General features: G+C 42.9%; 1 protein-coding gene across 5 annotated transcripts in view; it reads right to left on the bottom strand.

The window, feature by feature from the left end:
* Positions 1 to 405: 405 nt before the first annotated feature.
* The window catches only part of ZNF827 (zinc finger protein 827), a 112,064-nt gene continuing 90,918 nt past the window's right edge, over positions 406 to 21,551 (bottom strand). For 3 of the 5 annotated variants that reach the window (XM_081925904.1, XM_081925905.1, XM_081925906.1), the window contains exons 9-14: positions 16,650 to 16,787; positions 11,827 to 11,998; positions 9,368 to 9,534; positions 7,501 to 7,692; positions 7,225 to 7,402; positions 406 to 5,134 (exon numbers count right to left, since the gene is read on the bottom strand). In XM_081925904.1, coding sequence (XP_081782030.1) covers positions 4,327 to 5,134; positions 7,225 to 7,402; positions 7,501 to 7,692; positions 9,368 to 9,534; positions 11,827 to 11,998; positions 16,650 to 16,787 — 1,655 coding nt within the window. In that variant the 3' untranslated portion in view covers positions 406 to 4,326. Of the gene's footprint in view, positions 5,135 to 7,215; positions 7,403 to 7,500; positions 7,693 to 9,367; positions 9,535 to 11,826; positions 11,999 to 16,649; positions 16,788 to 21,551 lie in introns of all 5 variants that reach the window. The other 2 variants (XM_081925908.1, XM_081925907.1) reach the window with 2 other exon arrangements.

Raw genomic sequence — 21,551 nt, forward strand, 5'->3', positions numbered from 1 at the left:
ATAGCATCTGCTCTGTTTTCAACATTTGGGCTTGAAGTGCTATTGCTTGTGGATCCAAAACAGCACCACCCTTCCCAAAAGAGAAGCATCACCTGGTTTGGGCAAACTCCAAGGTTTTCAGAAGTACAACTGATCTTTTTTTGGGGGGGAACTTTGGCTTGCAAGTGTGGGTGGGACAGAAAAACTGCCCAATGAGGACTCAGCATGCTCTGGGCCACAGAATGCTGTCTTGACAGTTGGGAGGAGGGAAAATGGAAACCCAGGGATGAGAACAAAATAGCCGAGTCCTGCAACGTAATCACTCCATACTGCAACATTTTGTTTTAGGTCTCCCTTCTAAATTATTTATTCTCTACATACCCAATAATTAAACAATGGGAAAGAGAAGCACACATGATGCCAGAGTATAGCCAACTTTGTTTTTTAATTAGAGTATATATACTTCCAAACTGGATACACTAGAAATTGGCAATGCAACGTAAGATGCAAAGAAATATACCAGTTACTGTCAAAATGACCCTGTACAGCCTTATAATGCAAAAAGCTTTATACAATACAAATTTCCATTAATGTACACAAACCTTGACTGTGATATTTGAATATGATACAGCAAGTTAGAAAGGTCGGAGAGGGGAAGCGAGAAAAGTGCTGAGAATGTAAGCAAATTACTAGATGGAAAACAAGAAACCAGCCTATCTTAAAGAATGCATAGTGAGAAAAGCAGATACAAAGTGAGCATGTTGGTAGAAATGTGAAGTCTTTTAACAAGCAAAGGATATCTGTAGGGAGCATTTCTTTCTTTAGCTTGAAACAGCAAACCAATTATTGTATATGCAAGGGCAAGATAAATACTGTATTTTTTTCCTTAAAAAAATAAAAACACTTCCTGATGCATCTCTCTCTCTCTTATTTGGAAATCATGTATAACTAACTTTCCAGAAATAATTCAGTGTTTCAAAGTGCTAAATAAAGCTGCCCAATTACATTAAGCATCACTATGACAGACAAATACAAAAAGGAAATGGTTAAACCCAAGGCATTCAGTTGCTTAGAGCATTGTAATACTTTCATTCCTTGAAGTTCCTATGTTATATTGCACCATTTGGTTTACAGAAAATATTCCTTTAACATTCCTATGCTTGTGTTCCAGCTGACAAACTGCTTGGTCTCTCTCCCACTACCCTGCCTTTTAAAAAAAGACTCACTACGTGACAGTTTGGACAAATCTGACAAGAACCGTATTGGGTATATTTAGTTAGTTAACTGCAGCAACTGCTTATAGGGGGAGAAGTTCGTTGATTTCCACCAAAAAGATATTCATTTATCCCATTCTTAATTACACATTATTGACTAGCAAGTAAGTCCTACTTCAGCATCGCAGCTTCTCTTAAAATTCCTAGCAGAGGAAATAATGGAGCCCATTCAATCCAGTGGCAGGACTGCAGTTAAATAAATGGTTGCATCAGACGTGGGTAGTCTCCAAGCCTACAAAAAATTGCTCAGAATGATGGGAAATCAAACCATTTTGTGTGTGTTTGCCAACCTGATTTCTAAGATTTGCATGGTGCTGGTGGTGTACCTTGTACTACCTACCAAGTGACAGCATGACAGCGACTAGCAAAAGTCACCACATCTTAGGATGGAATGCCACAATTCATGACACTGTACTGACCTTATCTGAAAACATTTGTTTGCCAAAAAACAAAGGATGAATCCCAAAGAGTAGTTTTAGCAGAGTTAAGTGCAATAAACAGGGCTCAACATGTGTTAGGAACAACTAATATAATGACTTACTTTACCATAGTAGCTGAATTAGGGGAGGCCACATGCTGTTTAAACTCATGTGCAGACTCTCATTATTTTGATTGTAGTTACTTTACATTAGTATTATAGCTTGCTAATATTTAGGTTCCTTTCCTCTTTGTCATCCAATGTAAACAGTTTCTGGTCTTTGAACACGTACACAGATCTGGACTTATTCTCACGTACATGTTCAGTGGAGAAAACTGTATGTGATAATGATACATAATAAATGTCAGTGCATGGGCAAGAGAAAAGTTAAATCTTGGGAAAAGTTAACAATTGACTTCGATTGTGTATTAGGAATGCAACATTTGCTTCTTACTGCAATAAAGTGCAATATTTATGTCATTTTAATGACCACAAAGTAAGAGCTTTAAGAAAATATAAAGTTAGCTTCCTAGAAGAGTATACTTAAGTAGGCATTAACAAAATAATACAAAGGAATACAAATAACATGAAGGGTAATGTTCATAGGGACACAAAATCTGAAAATATAGCCGAACAGTTGGGGATATAGAACAGAATAATATGATTAAAAAGCACCATTCTTATGTTGAAAAGACTCCGCCATTTACTTTTCAAATATACAATTTGATAATTCTTCAGTCGACAAAAGTTTTTTTTAATCTTCTACACTTTTTCTTTTCTTACCTTTTTTTTGCAAGTGAGAAACATACTAGTGCAAGACTCAAGCACTGTGCAAAACCTGCCTTTATTTAGTCTGAGCATTTATACCCAGAATATAGCAAACCCTTCCTTTTAAAAATCCCTATTCCTGGATTTAATCTCTGTAGAATGTACACTCTTGTCTTTGCAAACCAAGGTAATCACTGCATTAATACATACTGAGAATGTGTGTGTTTGATCTATGATCAAAAGGGCTTCTTGGTATGAGATACTTTTTTTATTGACCTTACATCAGTTTTGAATGGTGCACGTGTGTTTAAATCACATCTCTTCCCAGCGAACGAGACAGAAACATGATGGGGAAATGATCAGATTCCTGACTTCAGTTATTTCACAAAGAAAAGCAGTGATTTAAATGCAATACATGTGCCCCATTTAAAACTGATACTTGGATAGCTGTACTCAAATACAAAACTTATTGTAAGAAGTGGCCCTGAGTTACAGAAGAATCTGACCTTGTGCGTGTATGAATTGCACTTGCTGTTTACAGGTCTGTCTGCACCAGGAATGGGAATCTTGGGCTCTCCAGAGGTTGCTGGACTACAACTCCCATCATCCTTGGCCATGTTTGCTGGAGGCCAATGGGAGACGAGTCTAACAACAGATGGAGGGCTGCAGATTCCACCACCCTGATCTGCACCAAGTGTCTGTTTACTCATGTGTGTTCAGGGCCACTTCATACATTATCTCTACGAAGGGAAAAAAACCTCATCTCTGTGGTGGAATATGCATGTTCACTGTAACATTTCAAGGGTGGTAGGAGTGCTTTGGGGGGGGGGCAGGGAAGAGGCAGCCTGTATGCACAGTGTCTACCCTGTCCATGTACACTGAGTAAAACCATATTACATGTCCAACACTACAGTGCCCATGCATTTGCCTGCACAGATATTATTACTGCCAGCTGGTGGAAATGTACCATGTAAAACAGCCTTAACCTTGCAGAGCTAGAAGCAATTCCTGCTCCTCTAGTTCATCCTTGAATTCTCAGATCTGAGGCCAAAGCAAGCACTATAGTGTACTAAGCAAATCCCAAGTAGTGCTGACTGGCATGCCAGTTCTTCTCGAACCTAGCATTGCTGTATCCGCATTCCAGTAACTGTAAAATAAAGCTAGGCAGGCAAGGTGGTGAGACTGGAGAACTGCAATAATCATCACAAGAGGAGGGGGCTGCAGCTCAGTGGTAGAGCACATGCGTTGCATGTATAAATGTCCCAGGTTCAATCTTCAGCATCTCCAGTTAAATAATCCCAGAGAGCAGATGGGCTGGGGAGGACCCCTGCCTGAGACCCCGGAGAACGGCTGCCTGTCAGAGTGGACGTTACTGGGCTAGGTGGAGCACTGATCCGACTCAGTATATAAGGCAGCTTCATGTGTTCATATTAAATAAGCCAGTACAAAAGGATGTGCAAAAGCAATGTCATGGCACACTGACTCTCCCTTCAGACACGCTCACACTCACCATCTCAAAAGGAAAATGCATCAATATGTAACCTTAAGCAAGTGCTGATTGCCTTTAAGGACGCTCTTGTTCAGCTTAAACAAGACAAAATAGTTTCTTAGATAAGAGTACTGGGAACATGCCTCTGAAGGTATGCAGGAGGTCACTTCTCTGAAGAGTTTTAATAAAGCAGCCTTCATGTCAATGCATTTAAGGAGACACACAGAGCCATTTTTTTCCTATACCTTACTACTAATGATCTATAGTACAAATGTTCAGCCAGCCATACCTCTTGGGTGTATGGTTTGCAGCAATGCATATACCTGTTGGGTGTCTGTTGGGGGGTGGGGGTGGGTGGGCGGAGAGTATTATTTTTTTGGTACAGTACTTGGCTGCCCTCAGACAGTTTCTGCCCTTTCTGTTAGTCCAAGGTAGGCAAGGAAGGAGTGCTTCGGCGAAGTGTCGTCCGGCCGTACAGTCTGTGGCCTGGGCGCATGGAATGTGATCTCAAAGTGGTTCTTGGGGAAAAACATGGTTAAGGGAATGAGGTGGGCAAATTCCGAGTTCCGGTACTTGTCAAAGCACAGGGAAGTGCCGTTGATGGCCAAGGCCTTAAGTGCCAGGTTTGGCTCTGCCCCGCCACCGTGAGCAGCCGACATGGCCACCGTCTGCAGCGCCTGGGAGGCAGACATCACCGAGAGAGGTGACAAGAGGCTCCGGGGGCTGTTGGCAGCTAGGAGAGGGCCGGCTTCCTTGGAGGTTGCCCCTTGGCCCTTCTTCTCCTCTTCGGAGCAGTCCCCGTTTTGGTGCTTCTTCACATGGCGGCTGAAGACAAAAGGGTGGGTGGTCTTGAAGAGGCACTCTTCGCAGCTGAAAGTCTGGCGGGGAGCGTGCTTGAGCTTCTTGTGCAGGTTGAGATTGTCTTTGCGTTTGCAGCTGTAGCTGCACTGGTCACAGTGGAAAGGGCGCTCCCCGGTGTGTACGCGCACATGCTCTATCAGCTTGTTGGCCGTCTTGGAAAGGTAGCCACACTGGTCACACTTGTAATGGTTGCCAAGGCGATGCTCCCGGATGTGCATTTCCAGCTCCAGCTGATTGGCTTTCACTGCCTGGCAGATCCGGCACTTGTATTCCATTTTGTAGTGGGTCTTCAAATGGCATTCCATCGCTGCGGGGCGGTTGGTGGAGTAAATGCAGAATGGGCACCTGCCGGGTGGGAGGGGGAAACCAAGAACAACCGCCAAAGAAATATTGAAACACAGGGTCTGGGCAATCATTCTTCCAAACATTTGCCATTCCACACATTCATGACATTCAATTTCCCCCAAAACTATGACTGCAGAGAAAACAGGAAGCTGTCGCTGGCCATTTCACCCCGTTGTGCGGCCTGGCTAGTCCTTGGCTGTTTAAGACATGAAATGTCAAGCTACTGCTATAACGTAAGCTGACATGCAAATGCAGATGTCTTTAAGGTGAAACATTTTGGGCTCAGGGTTTTTTTTGGGGGGGTATTTTAGGTTAAAAACTAGGTACCCAGATTGTGAGTGACCCTCTGCTATAATGTCACAATGAGCAGTTTAAAATTGGAAATTCAAATATAAAATGTGATTTGATGGTTTAAAAAACCAAAACCAATACAATGTGCGAAGCAGCCTTCAGGATTTCACACTCAAAGGAATGTTTCATTATTTGAACTTATTTCCACCCTTACAGAGAAACAACAGCTGGCTTATGTTCAGTGTATCAAACCAAACCAGAATTATTCAGCTGGTAAACTAAACTACAATAATGCTTCAACTGTCTAGCTAATGTTAAAATATTCTCACTAATCTTGGGTGTGCTTTATGTGCACTGTTTTGAGGACCCCCAAGGAGAAGATTACAGGCACTTTGCTCCTCTCCAGACATTCATATGTTGGTGCAGGATGGCAGTTAAACCAAAGTTTGGCTTAGCATGTCATTCAAACCACAAACCAGGGTTAAATTCTCTCTCTAACTATGATCTGTAGTCAAGGTTTGTCTCTGGCTTACTGTGATGTGAGAACTAGACTACAGAATCCACAAGGCCCCCAGTCTCTCTCCAATTTCAGCCAAATCATGGAACCTCTGTAGACCTCTGGAAACAGTACCTTAGAGGGTTGCTACAGCAGGAGAGACAGGCCATCTCTACTCCCGCCCCTGAATTTCAGCTCCATGTAACAATGGGCAAAATTCAACCAGCAGTAAACAAATTTACATCAAAAAACATGTTAGTACATTCGTTTTGGTTAGTTCTCTGCCACTGAAAATATTGAAGTTTCAAAGTGTCTGATATTTGCTGTATCTATTTTCAGTGATTCAGTTTCAAACTCTGGACTAAATGGTCTGATGGAGGCCGCCCCCCCTTAGATGTCAATGTCTATTGCTTTACTTTTGCAGCCCAACAATGGAGGTAGAACACTGATGGAGTAGCTAGTAGCTTTTGAGAGAGAGCCTTATCCTCCAGGAATTTGTCTGACCCTGTTTTCAAGCCTTCCAAGTTGCTGGCCATCACTGATTCTTGTGGGAGCAAATTCTATATGCTGTGTAAAAAAAAAAAAAAGTACCGTATTTTTCGCCCTATAGGACGCACTTTTTCCCCTCCGAAAATGAAGGGGAAATGTGTGTGCATCCTATGGGACGAGAGCTTGCCTGCACCCAGAAGCTTCGGGCGGCTGAGCTCAGCACACCCCAAGCTTAGGGCTTCACGCAGCGCTCCGCTAGCCGTGGGAGAGTCGCGCGGCTCTCCCATGGCTAGCGGAGAGCTTGCCGGCACCCAGAGGTTTTTCGCGCAGCTCTACGCTAGCCATGGGAGAGCTGTGCGACTTCGTGCAGCTCTCCCACGGCTTGCGGATAGCAGCCTGTTCTGGGGGCTGGGGTCGGGGGAAGCTCAGGCTTCCCCGGCCCCAGCCCCGCACCTGGGGGGGGGGATAATTTTTTTCTGTATCCCCCCCCCAAAAAAACCCTAGGTGTGTCCTATGGGCCGGTGCGTCCTATGGGGCGAAAAATACGGTACTTTCTTTTGCCTATGCTGAATCTTTGGCTTTGTTGAATGTCAATGAGTTCTAGTGTTGTAAGAGGAGAAAAACTGTATCCTGTCCTTTATAGATGGGTTTTGTTGAGTAGTGAATGTGATTTTTAGAGTAAACTTCCCTGGCTCTGTTTCTCCAGGCAGAAATGGATCCTGTTCAAATTTGTTGCTCTCCCCCCTCCCATTACTATCCCCACAATATTTGAGGTACTTAACACAGTAAAAGTTTGTGTACTTGCTTTCCTTACTTGAGCCCACCGGTGGGGACAGTGTGGCATTTCTTGTGCTCCAGTAACTGCTCAGGAGTCTTCATGAACTTGTGGCACACATCACATTCAAACATCCGTGTAATCAGGTGGATTTGCAAATGGCGCTCAAACATGTTTTTTGTTTTGCAGACAAAGTTACAGAAAACACATTCAAAACCTGCAAGAGGAAATCACAGACACTATTACCTAAGTCGCACACCAAAGCCTTGCGCAAGTGGAGGGACTGACTTTGCATCCATTTCACCAACTCCTTACCTTTTTCTGATTTTTCTTCCGTGTTCAATAAGGTCTGACTACCAGGCACTACGGAAATAACTAGCAGGTTGTTTGAAGCCTTGGGCTTGGGGCTGCTCTCTGCGTCTTCTTTGCTGTTGGCAGAATCGCTAAGTGCTGACAGAGAAGAAGACGAAGGGCTGTTTGAGTCGCTTGGAGTCTTCCTCTCTTCACCTACGGAGAAAACCAACCAACAGAACCCAAAGCATTAGCTTGCTTATTAGTATTAGGGTTATATAAAATTTATGCCCCAGATGCAGGCAGAGATCCATGTGCTACAGCAGCTGTTCTTGCATATCTGCATGCACCTCTCCACCCACATGCTGTGGTGCTCATCCTGCCCACCTGATCTGGCCAGTTGCATCAGTTGTTTCACATGGGAATGAACATCTAGAGCAACCAAGTTTTGTGCAACTATCTGCCCATGGCTGGAGCAGAGCCTCAGACTTTTAGCCAGGTTCTTTGTTGCTGTAGATGTAGGATTCTTAATAGGAGGTTGAGCTCCCAAGGACTTCTTGCAATAAGAGGTTTGCCTTCCCTCCTTGAGGCTGGAACTATGGAACTATGGACGCTACAGCAATTTGCTGACAGAATGCTCTGTTCTTAGGTTGACCCTCGTGTGGCTGGTGGATAGATGCTTCTGAATATGGGCAGAAGCTGGGGCAAGATGACCTGTAGTTGCTGCCAGCTTTGTAATTCTAGTCCACCCAGTGTCACCTTCCTGTAGACGTGTCTTGGAAGCAATGCAATTATCTATCAGAGCCTTCTTTGTCCTACTCACATCGAACTAGATTTAATGGAGCTCTCTTCAGACAGGCATGATCTCCCCATTCTTCAATTGATTAGAAGAGACAGAGAGATACACTGAAAGATAGCTCAGTATGTAGCAGGGGACTCTTAATCTCAGGGTTGTGGGTTCAAGCCCCATACTGGACAAAGATTCCTGCATTAAAGAGTTTCAGACTAGATGACCCTTGTCCCTTCCAACTCTACAATTCTATGACTAGAGTGAAGCTTCTCCTTGGATTCCAGCCTTTCTGGGATCCCCCTTGTAGTTCCTCCTGCAGCAGCATATCATTCATTCATTCATTCATTCATTCATTCATTCATTTTCATTCATTTCCCACCTTTCCTGCAAGGAGCTTGAGGTGGAGTACAAAGTTCTTCCCCGTCCCATTTTCTAATAACTCTGTGAGACAGGTTTCAGTTGATGGACAATGACTGGCCCAATGTCACCCCATGAGCTTTACAACTGAGTGGCGATTCAAACTCTGGTCTCCCAGGTCTTAGTCCAACACCCAAACTACTCCACCACACTGGCTTAAATAGTTGCGGAGAATGGAAACCAGCACTGGTCTAGTGTTAACAAAACACCTGCAACTCGTCCCTATTTCCATTGATGAGAAACTGTGAAGTCACTGAAGTCATTTCTACCCACGGATATAAGGTCACTTCCTCATGCTTGCAAAAGGTAAGAGGGGGGATGCCTACATTATACTATACAAAGCATTTGCAAAGGAAGGTCACACGTAGATAGTGTGAAGAGGTGTTAGTGAGTCCTTGCCTTCTCTTATCTAATGGAAGCAATTAACACTCACAAACTCTTCACACAGCAGCCTCAGATTTTTAAGGTTCACTCTAAACAGAATGATAAACTATGCAGTTTTAACACATGATACAGATTAATCTTAAAAACAGTTTGGTCTTAATCATGCACTTGAAGTTTCTGTCAGTGGAATTTTGCAGACCACTGTATCCAACCAAGAGGGCCTCAGCCAACATTTCGGTGGAGAAGCTGGGAAAGGAGAGAGATGGCCGTAGGAGACAAGCCCAGATCTGGGGTGATCACCTGCATGCTTGGTGGCAACATGAGCCTTCATATCTGACTCCTCCATGGTAACAAAGTCACAGGCTGTGCAGCAAATAGAAAACATCCACTGTTCTTTATCCACATGAAGCGACATATGACTGACAAACTGGACATTCATCTCGGTTTCAAATCCACACACATGACAGCTGGAGGCAGGAAAGAGTTAGAAAGATTAAGGAGTGTGCATTTACAGAAATGCTTTGTGACAGATACACATCACTTTTCTTCATTCAACCTGACCAATTCCTGTTTTTACTAACTTTGTCTTCTTATCGCTGTTTAAATAGCACTGGGATATTCTTTTGTCTGCTGAACTGTTTCTGAACTGACAGCCATGCCAAGATGATTAAGGGCAGGCACAAGGCAACAATCCCAAACACGCTATAATGATGCTAAATAATCATAAAGTTAATTAAAAACTACAGGTTCCAGATGCTGCACATCACCTAGCTATTTCCTTTGGGCAATAAGATGTGCTGCAGCCTTGCCAAGATGTTTAGTCAGGCTGCTACGTGGACAAATGGAGAGCTTGCTGCAGACTTCGCAAGCAGCTCCCAAGCTTTGGAAACAGTCCCATGTGAGGTTGGGATCTTGTGCAGAAATGCCGGGCAATCTCAACAGAAGCAAGCCAAAATGGGCTCAGGGAGCACTCATCAGCTCTGCAGACACAAAGCCGCTACCAAGAGGCATTTTGCAATCAGCTTCTAGCCCTGCTGGTATTGGCAACCAATAAACAAGGTTTAGGGGCTTGGTTTGGCCTTCAAACTCCTAAGTGGCCCAGGACCAGATTCTGTTGCTTAGTACGAGGCCCTCCTTGCTTTCTGACCCAGTCTTGTTGGGACAAGACAAGCGAAAATGGTTTTTCAGTCCTGATGCTCAGATTATGGAATGGCCACTCCAAAGAGGCACACCACTGCCCTATTTGAGTAATACACCAAAACCGGTTTTATTCCCTGGTGGGTGTTTTTTGTTTAAAAGGAAAAACCTTTTTAATTTATCTCTTTTAGTGCTAGTGCTGTTTTCTGGTTTATTGCATTTTAGATTGTTTTTAAACTATTATTTATTTCAAATTGTTCTAAACTGTCTTGCATTGGCTTTTGCTTAGAAAGGCAGGATAATACACTTCTGTATATATACATACTATAGCTGATGGTATTTACAGGATCTCACAAGTTTTACACAAGTCAAAACACTGAAAACTACATCTCTCCAGTCTGATTTGTCAACATTAATTTCCAAGCCTTGGCTGGCAAGTCACCTAATGTCCAGTCTGCACAATCAGCTTGGAGGTAGATATTTGCAAAAGCAATGACACTCCATGACCAACATTTGGGCTACACAGACTCACCACTCCCAGCATACCATGGCATGCTGTCAGGGCAGGTTACAGTGGTGTGATTTATATGGGAGATATGTATGGCAAGCAGTTACATAGGAATGACCCCATACATAGGAATGGGGTCCAGTGTTGTTTGGATTCCAAGTGGTCACAGTTGCTTGCTTGAACTGGATAAGCACAGCGTACTCTGTAGGCAGCATACTCTGGCTTCTGTCATCAGTCAGTGTACCAAGGGCCACTGGGAAGTTGCTCCCCCAGGAAGAACATCACAACAAGGGGAAGACCAACCTGAACCCATCGATTGGCCAAAGGAGGAGCAGCTGCAGGGATCTTACTTCCTCCCTCTGCCAGAAGGAACACTTGCAAAAAACTAAGAACTAGTGCATGTGTTTGCTTCCTCCCTCCTCCCTCTTCATCCCTTTTTCCTTTTGTGTCATGTCTTTAAGTTGTGAACCTGAGAGTAGGGAGCACCTCATTAGTGACAGACAAATAGCCCAGTGGCAACTGCTTATGTGACTACTGTGGCAGGTGACAACAAATGGCAATATTGTCACTTGCTGCATCCTGGTTCATCCCACATTTCAAAGGGCTTTCAGAAAATGGAAAGCTGTGACTCAACAAGTAGATATTATATGGATGCCTGACTAAGTCCACCTATTCAGGTGGCAGGAGGAGGGCACATTCTCTGATAGACCAAAGTCCACAAGTGATAGGTTATTTGGCTAAGCATTCCAGGATATTAGTGGGAAGGTGGAGTGGATGTGTGGGGTATACAGAATGGATTCAGAAGCAGGCTGGGAAATGCTGGAAGTTGGCCATAGAATCTCTGGATTCAGATTGTGAGCTGAGAGTAATTCAAGAGTTACACATTACGTCTGCCCTTGAGGTGCTTATAACTACCACGTTTGCCTGCAAAATCCATCGCCCTCACTCTGGGCCACTGCTGAGGTTAAATGCAGGCAAGCCAAATGCACCTGCCAGGTTCTCCCTCAGAAGCAAACCCGACTGAGCTCGTTCTTTTGGTTTTCCTAGACAGAGAGGGGCAGAAAAGGCAGCTGGGGCCGGAGTCTCTGGGCTTGGCTTTCTCCCGGGTCCTCACCTGTAGTAATAAGGGTGCTTCTTTCCATCACTGCCTTCGGAAGTGACAGCGCTGACAATGTCCTCAGTGTCTGTACTCACCAGCTTCACGGAATGGACAGTCAGGTGCTGGTTCAGGTTAGCACGGCACTTAGCAGCATATGGGCACAAATGGCATTTGTATTTTCTCTCTTCTGGAAAGAAACGTTAAAAGACTTTGAGGGGGAGCTTTGCAAGCGTGCAAACACATCTCACATTTGTATCCCCACCATGGAGCTGAGGCAATGGCATGGGAATCGTCAGCATTTCCTCAGAGTGGCTTCCACCCACACAGAAGCACCCTGGCAAAAGGGGGGAACATAACAACAAAGGACATGGTCTATCTCTGAATGGGCGTGTGACTCTCTGCATGGTCTGGATTGCCACAGAGAAAATCAGCCTCGTGAACATGCAAAGTGACTAATACAGAATTTATGTCCCACATTAAATTAAGAAAAACACCATCTTCATCCATCAGAATTATCTTAACCAACATTAGGCATGATCTAGCAATAAACACTTTTGAGCCTCTCTGTTTAAATGGGAGAGTTAAGCACTTGCTTAGATATCTCCCACTGAAACAGGTAGGGTTTAAAAGCTCTTAACTTTTTTTAAAGGCCCTTAACTTAGTGTGGGTCATGTCCCTTGTTTAAAAGTGTATAAAGTTCAGAAAGCTCTTGGCATTATATCAACAGTTACTATATTCATGGCGTATGTTCAGACTAAGTATTGTATAAAAATGAGAAGAGATGAAAAGCTACCTTTTATCATATCAAGTAGTTCAATTATGTCCCTCTGGGCATGAAAGCATGCAACTGTGACACATTAAACTAAATATTTAGCCCAGCAAGAGGTACCATTTCACCCATCACAAGTTTCTCCAAGCACGTTGCTGTTTTTTTTAAAAAACACCCCAGCAAGACAATATAAAAGAGGCTATAATTTGCAATGGTAGTTCAGGTATGTCTGAGAATAGCCCGCAGGAAGTACAATACAGTTTTGAGTGACTGAAATACATTTTGCGTTTGATCACCAGTTCACTTGTGATGGCCAGCAAATTCTCAAGTAGGGAATATTTGGGTGAAAGCTCAGTGTAATTCTTTTGCAACGAAATCTGAAGATATGGCTGCAGCAACTCTAAAGGTGAAGACAAACATGGAGGGTGGGGAGGGGATAGACAGCGCACATAGCATCTCAGTGAGCCTGGCTGTGCAATAGAAATGATAGGCATTCACACCTGTTGAATGAAGGCTAGTTCAAGTGACCAGATTGCCCCACCTGTTGCTTCAGCTGAGCTGTCTCCCTTATTAATAACCATATATGAGAAATGCAAAACTTTTCTGGGAATTGAGGGGCAGAAGTTTCTTGATCATGAAGTACCAGCTAATCAGTGCTGCACACAGCCAGCTCCCTGTGCTCAGCCACGTTCAGTAGGTTTGAAATGCATCATCTTCTTTGGTGATAACTCGTAGCCAAGTAAGATTGTCTTCCATGAACATTAACAGTGAGTCCATAAGTGACTGTGGAGGCCAATTCTGGATCCACATGTCCTTCCACAGTGGGGACATAGGTTTCTGGGTGGGAGCGGATCATGGTGAGGGTTTGCCAAACATGCCTTCCTCTTAGTACATTTCTCCCTTTTGTCCTAAGTTTGAGCATCTTCAAAGTCCACGATACCTTTGGTAAAGGCTGTTCTCCAATTGGAGCGCTCGCAGGCCAGTGTTTTCCAATTGTCAGTTTTTATCCTACTTTTTTTTTAATTTGCCTTGAAAGAGTCTCTAAACCTCTTTTGTTGACCATCAGCATTACGCTTTCCATTTTTAAGTTCGGAATAGATAGTTGATAATCAGGCATCCAAACAACATGACCAGTTCAACGAAGTTGATGTTGAAGAATCATTGCTTCAGCACTGGTGATCTTTGCTTCTTCCAGTACACTGGTGGTGCAGCAGAGTTGTTGGTTTTTTCCTTGTTGGTGCAAGCTTTTCGTAAGCTTCTGCGAAGATATTTAGAATGGTTTGGAGGTCATCCTTTGAATGTGCCCACACTACGTTGTCATCAGCATACTGAAGCTCTATGATGGAAGTTATGGTGACCTTACTCTTTGCTTTCAGCCTACTCAGATTAAAGAGATTTCCATCTGTTCGATATGTGAGTTCTACCCCAGTGGGGAGTTTCCCTTCGACAATGTGTAGGATCATGGCAATGAAAATAATAGAGTTGGGGCAATAACACAACCCTCTTTAACACCTGATCCCACTGTGAATGGTTCACTCTGAGAGCCATTGTTAACTGCAATTGTTGCTGTCATGTTATCATGGAGGAGTCGAAGGATGTTCGCAAATTTATCTGGGCAGCTGATTTTTAGAAGGACAGTCCACAGGGCATTACGATTTACACTGTCGAAGGCCTTGAAGCTGTGAAGCAGTGAAAATCATGTCCACCATCACCCTAGGAGGTCGAAAACCAGTTTGGGATTCAGGAAGGGTAGTATCGGATATGGTTAGGAGATGGTTTGCTAAAATCCTTGCAAAAATTTTGCCGGCTGCAGCTAATAAAGAGATGCCTTGATAAGTTTCCACAATCCATTCTGTCACCTTTTTTTTTTTTTAAAAAAAAAGGTTGATAATTTTAGCATCCCTAAAGTCTGCTGGGATCTCCCCCCCCCCATTTTTTTTGATGAGCGTGTGAAGTTGTTGTGTAAGTTCAATTCCACCCACTTTGAAGACTTCGGCAGGTATCCCATCAGGTCCTCTGGCTTTGCTGTTTTTCATTTGATTAATAGCTGTACACAACTCTCCCAGATTAGGAGACACTGCGAGTTCGTCTCTTAATTTGTTTTTATGGAATTTGTGAGAGGACCTCTGTAGCTACAGAGGAGTTGTGGTTAAGGAGATGCCTGTAATGTTCTTTCCAGTGCAATGCAATAGCTTCTTTATCTTTTAGAAGTGTGGTACTGTCTGTTGAGTGTAGGAGGCATATGCCATGATTTATTGGCCCACAGATGGTCTTTGTGGCTTTAAAGAAACTCTGTGCATCATGAGTGTTGGGTAAGTGCTGGATCTCTTGAGCTTCTTTTAATTCACTAGGTGTTCTTCAGTTCTCTGGTTCTTCGTTGAACCTCAGCCTTTGCCTTGGCATAGTTTTTTCTTAGTAGCACATTTCCTAGCTCTTTGCTAGATCTGAAAGGCCTTCCATTTCTTGTCAATAATGCCTTTAATCTCACTATCATTCTCATCAAACCAGTCCTGGTGTATCTTGGTTTGGTATCCAGTAGTTTGTTCACAGGCCTCAATAATGGATGTTTTTTAGCTTGGTACAGTGTTCCTTGATGTTATCAGGGAACTCCAAAAGCAGATGGTCCTTAAGAGTCGTTTGGAAGCAATCCCACTTAATAGGATCTTGAAGGGCTTGAGTGTTCATTTTGTGCCTTGGTTTCCTTCCTTGAAGCCTGCATTGAGGTATAATCTTGATAGACAATGTGGAATGTATGAATATAGTGAGGGGGGCTTTCAGACAGGCTGCACAGCTCTCTCTATAGATTATATCATTTATCTTAATAATATTAAAACTTCCATTTCTATCTTATTACTGATGTTGTGCTTAAAAATGATTTGAACTATTAGCTTGTGGCACACAAACAGATGGTATCTGTAGGAATGGCCTAGCATTGTTTTCAGAAGCTGCAATCTGTTGCTCAGTAAATTCCCAGAATTTGGATTTCAGACAGCATGTTTGAACCTCAACTGGGGATTTATTGTGACAGATGTAAGGTCTTTAAAAATTGGGTCCAACAGTGTAAACTTATACATGCCACTTCTGAGTAGGCATGTTCAGTTCAGTGGGGCTTATTCACAGGTAAGTGGGTACAGGATTGTGGCCTATAACCTGTTCAAATTCAAATAGCCTGGTTAGCTTAAAAAGCCTTTACTAAATGTCTTAATACAACATAGATGTGCTAAAGACTTACCCCCTAATTAGTAACTATGCAGCTTAAAACATCACATCAATTTTACCTAAGCACTGAAGCTGAAGTATTGCTCTAGAACAAATCCTTCAGAATATTTTGAGCATAGATGTACAGAACAAAATGTTAACAGGATCACCTGTGGTTATCTATCCACGTGTAATGTTTTGTTATAGTTGCTTTGAGACAAACAGCATTTTAGTACAAGGAAGAGGGTAATAGTTCAATTAGCTGAGCTTATGAGAAAATCTATTATGTTCTTTCCTTTTCTAAAAAATCACATTACTGGTTATCTATCTTGTTATTTTTATACTTGGTGCCATTTTATTTCAGCAATGTAAGTAGGCTTTGATTGATCCCTATATATTTTGAAGTGTTTTTAACACATGCACTGATTGTGGGAGTGCAGATGTCATAACATAACTGGGGTAGGGGACTATCTCACAGGTTTATGTGAGAAGACTTGAGCAGAAATTTAATAATAAAAGCAAATGCCTTAATTCCATTGTGATTGTATCAGTGAAATAAAAATTGCTGCTGCAGGGAAGGACCCTGCATCCAACATACAATGCTAGTCCACTATACAAGCCCTACCAAACTGATAATGATCAGCATGATCAAGCACCAAAACCAGATGCCCCAACTTTGGGATAATTTTTAAAAATAATAATAATATAAAAAAACTATGAATTTTAAGGAGAGAGACCCATTGACTATGAGTGTTGCAAAGTGTACAGAGGATAGATCAATCCACCGTTATTTGCATGCAAAGAAATGTTCATTGTTGCCACGGAAAAAAATGGAGTGAAACTGCCCAACACTATTTTTAAAAAGTGTTACCTGTGTGCAGGGAGAGATGTCGGGACAACGTCTGCTGTCGGCCAAACACTTTTCCACACACATCACAGGGAAAGAGCTGGTCATTAAATTTCCAAGATGGTAACCCATTTCCAGCCTCCAGCCCTATCTTCTCTGCTTCTATTCCCCAAGAAAGGAGAAAATACAGTTCTAATATTAATGACTCAAAGGCATAACTTGATTCCACACTATGTGTCACTGGATATGTCATGAGCAACACAATGCTACTGTTCCATACTGTCAGCCGTGGTACATGGGTACGATTCTTGTGTGGCACCAATCAAGGTGTAATCCTAACCCCGCTTACCCGCACGTAAGCCTCACTGAATTCAGTAGAACTTACTTCTCAGTAGACAGTTAGGACTGCAGCCTTAGACAATGGATTCCTTTACTGCACTAATCATACTAACATTAGGCACACCAGGAGCCTCCTTGGAGACCATGTTACAATCATGTTAAAAGCATGGCTTGAAAACATAGGAGCTAACTCCTAAGGGCTTCGGGGGCTCCCCCAATAAAATATTTGAGGGAGTCAGGTCCCCCCAAAGTTGATGGGCATTGCGATTCAAATGGTGTGCATGCACCGTGTCATGTGATCAATTATGCAGGGCAGGGCTTACCTGCCCCCCACCGCAATATTTTATTCAACTTGGCACCCCTGCTGAAAGCAACTCTGTAAAGTGGTAGGAAAGTCACATAGCATTCATTAGCCTCAAACTCTCAGGAAAGACTCTGGAAGCAGGATGCCACCACACAAGTGCTCTCTTTTATGGTTCTTCTTTGCATCTGCTTTGCAAACAAAAGCTCCCAGGTCCAATCCCCAGCATCTCCAGGTAGGGTTGAAAAGGTCCTGTCTGAAACCAGGGAGAGCAGTTGCCAGTCCGTGTAGGCAAGTAAAGCCTCTTTTACTGACAATTTCAGAGTAACTGGAGCATCTTAGTCTGCAACCGCTTTTATTTCTTAATTTTAATCAAAATTTGACTCCTGTGGAAACAGCACTATTAAGTAGTTCACTTTTAATGCACAGATACTTCCACTGAAATCAAGCTTTTCCCGTTGTCCCTTGCATAGCACATCTACTCCCCAATATGATCTTAAGGTTGCAAAACTCTTGTGGTTATCCCATCTTTCCTTACAGGAACAGGGCATCCTTCAGAGGGTCAAATAATCAAAGCCACAATTATCTGTGGTATTTCGTTAACATGGGTGTACTTGGTACTGGTGGATATTCAAACATAAATTGAACTGGCCTCACCACTGATGAAATGCAAATCCTACAGTGGCAGATTTGTTTTTCAAGGTGGTTTTCATGAAATACCAATACTGTAGTTACAGCGGTCAGAATTCACCTCACCGCACGTGCTCTCATAGTGGCTTTTAACACTTACAAAAGGAATTCTGTTTCATGATACCAGCTGTTAAGAGTTATGCCTATACAGTTGTGTAGCATCTTTCATTCACTTCATTGCTCCAAATGTTCCAACACTGAGAAGTTTAAGCCATAAATAACAGAGGAAGGCAAAACAGAACAGGCTAAATTGCTGAGCTGTGTGACTGCTCTTCTGAAGTAATCGTTTATAGACTTGGTGATTTTTAAGGCAAGAAGGTAGCCATTATGGTACTTAAACCTGACATTCTGCTTCAAAGGTGTTGTAAAAATCCACCTAGCAATTCCTGCATCTAGCCCATCTGTTCTGGTTGAAATGCAGCACATCCCAACTTGATTTAAAGACTTGTAGTGATGCAAACCCCCACAACTAGCACTCTTCTCTCCTTCAGGCTCCCCACAAATACATTATTTTAAAAAGTGATGCTAAAACAGATTGTTGTTAGCTTGTTAAGTCAACCATTTCCCCCACCTCTTGCTAACTCTGTGGTGACAGCATGCTAGGAAGATTTGAGTTGTTTGAAGGGATGGGGTCCAAATACCATCCTATCAGGAGATCCATTTCACACAGTGCCAGAACTGGGCCTTCAGTGTGGTGGCCCCTCTCCTCTGGAATTCCCTCCCCTTGTACATGGAAGTCATTTTCTCTGCTGTCTTTTCAGCTCCTGCTAAAGAATTATTCTTTCAACAAGTCTTTTAAATAGAGATCTTTATTCCTGTTACAATCTGTATTGGATTTGATTTGATCTTATGTATGTTGTTTTAAATTTTGTGGGGGGGGATATGTTTTTATATATGACACTGTTTAATGTTTTTATTCTATTGTAATTCACATAATGATGCTTCATGTTAAGCGATTCATAAATGGAAAATATTAATAATAATGTTAGGTTTTATTGTCTCGCATCTGTAGGTAAAAAAACCTGAACCTAAAAGCTGGAAGGAGTTGCATGGCAACGAGGATGGGGCTATAAGATGTGAGCCCCCTACAGCCCCTTTACACAAGCAACAATTGGTCAGAGCTCATGTGGCACTGCAAAAAAAAAAAAGGACCTCATGTATAAGCACTCTTCCTCTTGCCCAGTTAAACAGCTCCTCCCACCCAACACACAGAAATCCTTCTGTGCCTATATGGTCGGTCTCTCAGATGATTTCTGCATGTAATATAAAGTGACTGCAAGCAAGGACATTCTGTTCTCCAGTTTGCTTCCGTACTGTTATTTTTAATGTATTGTACGATAAACAATGAAAAATAATAAAGTAACTGCCACAGCAGTAATGGACCTTATGGTAGCAACTAGAACTGCACTTGTGAAATGCAAGGTGCCCCCAATCTTCCTGTTCAGCTGCTATCCAGAACTGCTCTTTTTTCCATTTATGTAAAGCTAGAACTATCTGGATTGACCGTCAATCAAACAGTATACATGTGAATTATTGTAATTAATGCACGCAAGACCTCAAAGCCAGCTTAACAGAGCCGCAAGGATCTACGCAGCCATCACAACAGGCTATTTATTATAGGACACATCTCTCAAGAAAGCCACAGTTCACACAGCACCTGGAACAACAAAAGCTTGACACTTGAAGGGTGCCCTCTGGGTGTTACCATTATCTGCTATTTGTCTTATAATAATATAAATTATCCTTAATGTGTGATTACTCATGCTTCTTCCAAATTAGCCCTTCTGTAAAGTTTAAAAGGCAGGAGGAGGGGAAACAAGCTGAAGTATGTATCATGCTTCCCTGAAATCAATTGTGAGCCATTCTTCCTATGATTAGTCTTGAGTTCAAGACAGCGGTCATTTGACTCGGCTGCAATGATATTTTAGCAGAGCTTTCTGAGTGCTTAATCAAAACAGTGCTTCAACGGGAGGAATATGGTAATGATTATGAGAAAATGTCAAGTGTATGCCAGTTCCTAAAGCATGGTCACTACAAAACTGAATTAATTTGGACACAAAGCAAACAAGCAGACTCAATTAAAAGCCAATACGTCTCTTTAACAATTCCTCTCGGCGTTAGTCACTAGCTCTCTCCTTGCCATAATAAAGTAGCTGAAACCAGAAACTATTTCCTGTGGAAAAGAATATCGCCACCGAAATCCCATAGGAAACTGCAAAAGTGTCCATTTTCAAATTTCTCCAAAGGTGCTGAAACCAGACTTTTGTAAAAGCTTACATTGCATCCATCTAGAACACAAGTTTCTCTTGCTTTAAAAATTCCCTCTAAATGTCTGCTACTCAGAGGCAATCTTTTGGGAATTGGGTTGCCAATATTTTCTAATAGGTTTTCCTGGCCAACTTTGCTATAAGTGATGCTCTGCAGTGGGTCCCCCCCACCTCAGCTATGCACTTTCTTTGTAGTCGAGTGTCCTGACTCCTAGCAGAAACTGACCATTCTGAAGTGGCTGAAAGTATCCTCTGGAGCTCTTCCTCACCACAGCCCTCTACACTTCCACCTTCCTTTGTCTGCTCTGCACCCATCTGCCTGCCCAGAAAGTGTCTTTAAACCGTGCCAATGCCACTTGTGTGCCTAAATAGAAGACAGAGGAAAGTGTCTGTAGATGTGATGTTTAACGTGCTTGGAACGTAGCCTGCTGGACAAAGGTAGGAGTCATATCTGCTGCTTCTCCCACATTTTCCTCTGGCCCCACATACCTGTGGCATGTTGCCCGCAGATAATGGCCCACAAGGGAGTGTGGCACTTGAGCCGAAAAAGGCTCCCAACTTCTGCTCTAGAATATTCCCAGCTACTTCCCCCCAAAATAGTGTAATACGCTTATGGCCAAAAATACCATAAAAACACCAAAAATAGTGTAATACAATTATGGTGCTGGAGGAGACTCTTGAGAGTCCCATGGACTGCAAGAAGATCAAACCTATCCATTCTTAAGGAAATCAGCCCTGAGTGCTCACTGGAAGGACAGATCCTGAAGCTGAGGCTCCAATACTTTGGCCACCTCAGGAGAAGAGAAGACTCCCTGGAAAAGACCCTGATGTTGGGAAAGATGGAGGGCACAAGGAGAAGGGGACGACAGAGGACGAGATGGTTGGACAGTGCTCTCGAAGCTACTAACATGAGTTTGACCAAACTGCCGGAGGCAGTGGAAGACAGGAGTGCCTGGCATGCTCTGGTCCATGGGGTCACAAAGAGCCGGACACGACTAAACGACTAAACAACAACACTTATGGCAAAGGGTCCATTTTTGCTATATGTTTAAAGCAGTATCCTACTACTATAAAAAGCCATGGCTTCTCCTGAAAAAGCCTGGGAACTGTGTGCTAAAGAGTGCTGTGAGTTGTTAGGAGATGTCTATCCACCCCACAAGAGTTCCTTGGAAAGAGGGATTGATGGTTAAATCACACTGAGAATTGTAGCTCTGTAATTCTTCCTCCTAGAAAACTTGTGTGGTGAGTGATACCCCCCCAAAATGCAAGTCTCACCTGAACCAAACATTTCCGTAGAAAGCAACGGCTCTAACTTTTATTTAACCATGT

This window comes from Podarcis melisellensis (genome assembly GCF_964234715.1).
Source record: "Podarcis melisellensis genome assembly, chromosome: 9".
NCBI lineage: Eukaryota > Metazoa > Chordata > Lepidosauria > Squamata > Lacertidae > Podarcis > Podarcis melisellensis.